The sequence below is a fragment of the Pyxicephalus adspersus genome, chromosome 4 (genome assembly GCF_032062135.1).
Source record: "Pyxicephalus adspersus chromosome 4, UCB_Pads_2.0, whole genome shotgun sequence".
NCBI lineage: Eukaryota > Metazoa > Chordata > Amphibia > Anura > Pyxicephalidae > Pyxicephalus > Pyxicephalus adspersus.
Window position 1 is genome coordinate 154331777 of NC_092861.1, and position 1567 is coordinate 154333343.

General features: G+C 47.6%; 1 protein-coding gene across 1 annotated transcript in view; it reads right to left on the reverse strand.

Annotated features, from left to right (window-relative positions):
- The window catches only part of LOC140329939 (kelch domain-containing protein 3-like), a gene marked incomplete in the record, with an annotated part of 19842 nt that overhangs the window by 996 nt on the left and 17279 nt on the right, over positions 1-1567 (reverse strand). The window contains 4 exon segments of the mRNA XM_072410329.1: positions 422-539; positions 825-899; positions 1065-1169; positions 1365-1431. Of these exon segments, the coding sequence (XP_072266430.1) occupies positions 422-539; positions 825-899; positions 1065-1169; positions 1365-1431 (365 nt within the window).

Genomic DNA, 1567 nt, shown 5'->3' on the forward strand with positions numbered 1-1567 from the left:
CCCAGATCTTCCATCCCTTCCTGGCTGCACCTCCCCAATCCCCCCATCGTCCCCAGATCTTCCATCCCTTCCTGGCTGCACCTCCCCAATCCCCCAACATGCCCGGATCTTCCATCCCTCCCTGGATCGTCTATCCCCAATCCTCTATTCATCACTGTCCCAATCCTCTATCATCCCTGATCTTCCATCTCTCTTGCCCCACTCTTCCCGCTACTTTATCTTCCCAAACCTAATTTTTCTAACACTTCTATCCAGCGCCCCCTGGAACTACCCTGCTAAATCCTCCACTCTATTTCTCATCCCCAAAGCTCCACTAACCCCCTCCTCCATTGCCCTTTATGCCTTGACACTTATATGGAGAATAAACTCTGCAAGGCTCCTTCAGAGGCCATATGTTGCCCAGCATACATCACAGACTCACCCTTCTTCAGGTAAAATGGTTTCTTTCCTTGGCGTGCGCCCTCTCGCAGTTGTTTCTTATACTCTAACTCTCTCTGTTTTAGCTTCTGTTTCCTCAGTGCAGCATCTTCCTGCTGATCCTAAAACAAGAATTTGTACACAATGATTTTGATATTCTCTAATACAGTCTTACTCAGCCCCTCCATCCCGCCCCTTTGCCATCGGGCATTGTCCTACCCAGTCAGGCTGTCACTATTACCAGCATTGACTCCCGAGAAGTCCTTGCCATCTTTCCAGGTGGTGTCCCCAGAAAAGCCTCTTCCAATACAGCCAGTCCCCTCCCTGTAAAGTCCCCATTTAGAAAGGTCCCTACTTATCTCATCAGGGACTGGCGGGGTAGTAAAGTCCCCAAGCCTTTCACTCACCATCTTTTGGATCAGTCGCTGCAGCTTCTCTTGCATTTGAGGGTCTCGAGTTTTCTGTAGTTTCTTCTGCACAACCTGAGAGCAGATAACAGGTAAGGGAGAAGATTTGGAATGCAGAAAATAATAACAATCTATTAAAATGAAAAGGTCACCAAGTCTTCCGAGTGGCAACTGGTAAAAGAGCCACTCCGAAGACTTGTTATCCACCCTTCCCCCATGCACTATGGAAAAATGGCTGACCTCTCTCTCCTTCTTCTTGATTTCATCCAGGAATTTATACGTATTTGTAAATACTTCAGGTTTGTATTCTCCAGACAAGTCATCGAATCGAGGATCTCTCCGCATCTACTGGACAACAAAGCATTTCATTAGATCTTCCACTGCTATAGGATAAAGCTGGTGGTGTGCGCGCACCGTGCGGGGCTTTCATATGGCTCAGAGTACGGCAATGGAAGATCGGTCCGTACAACACTCAGAATGGGTTTAAGCACCGGGAACCATAAGGGTCACCCTCTATGTACCACACATTATTCCCCTCACCGTATTCTTGGAGGAAACCACCTTCCGCAGAAAAGAGACCGGTTTCTTTGACGACATTTCCAGCGGTCTGTAACAAAAAAGAAATAAATCATTTGCACACAGCGTGTTCCGTGAGAATGTTATCATCACTAACGACATCACTAACAAATTACATTTGTTACCCATTACAGTGACCCCGACGCCCCCACCCCATCTTCCACCCC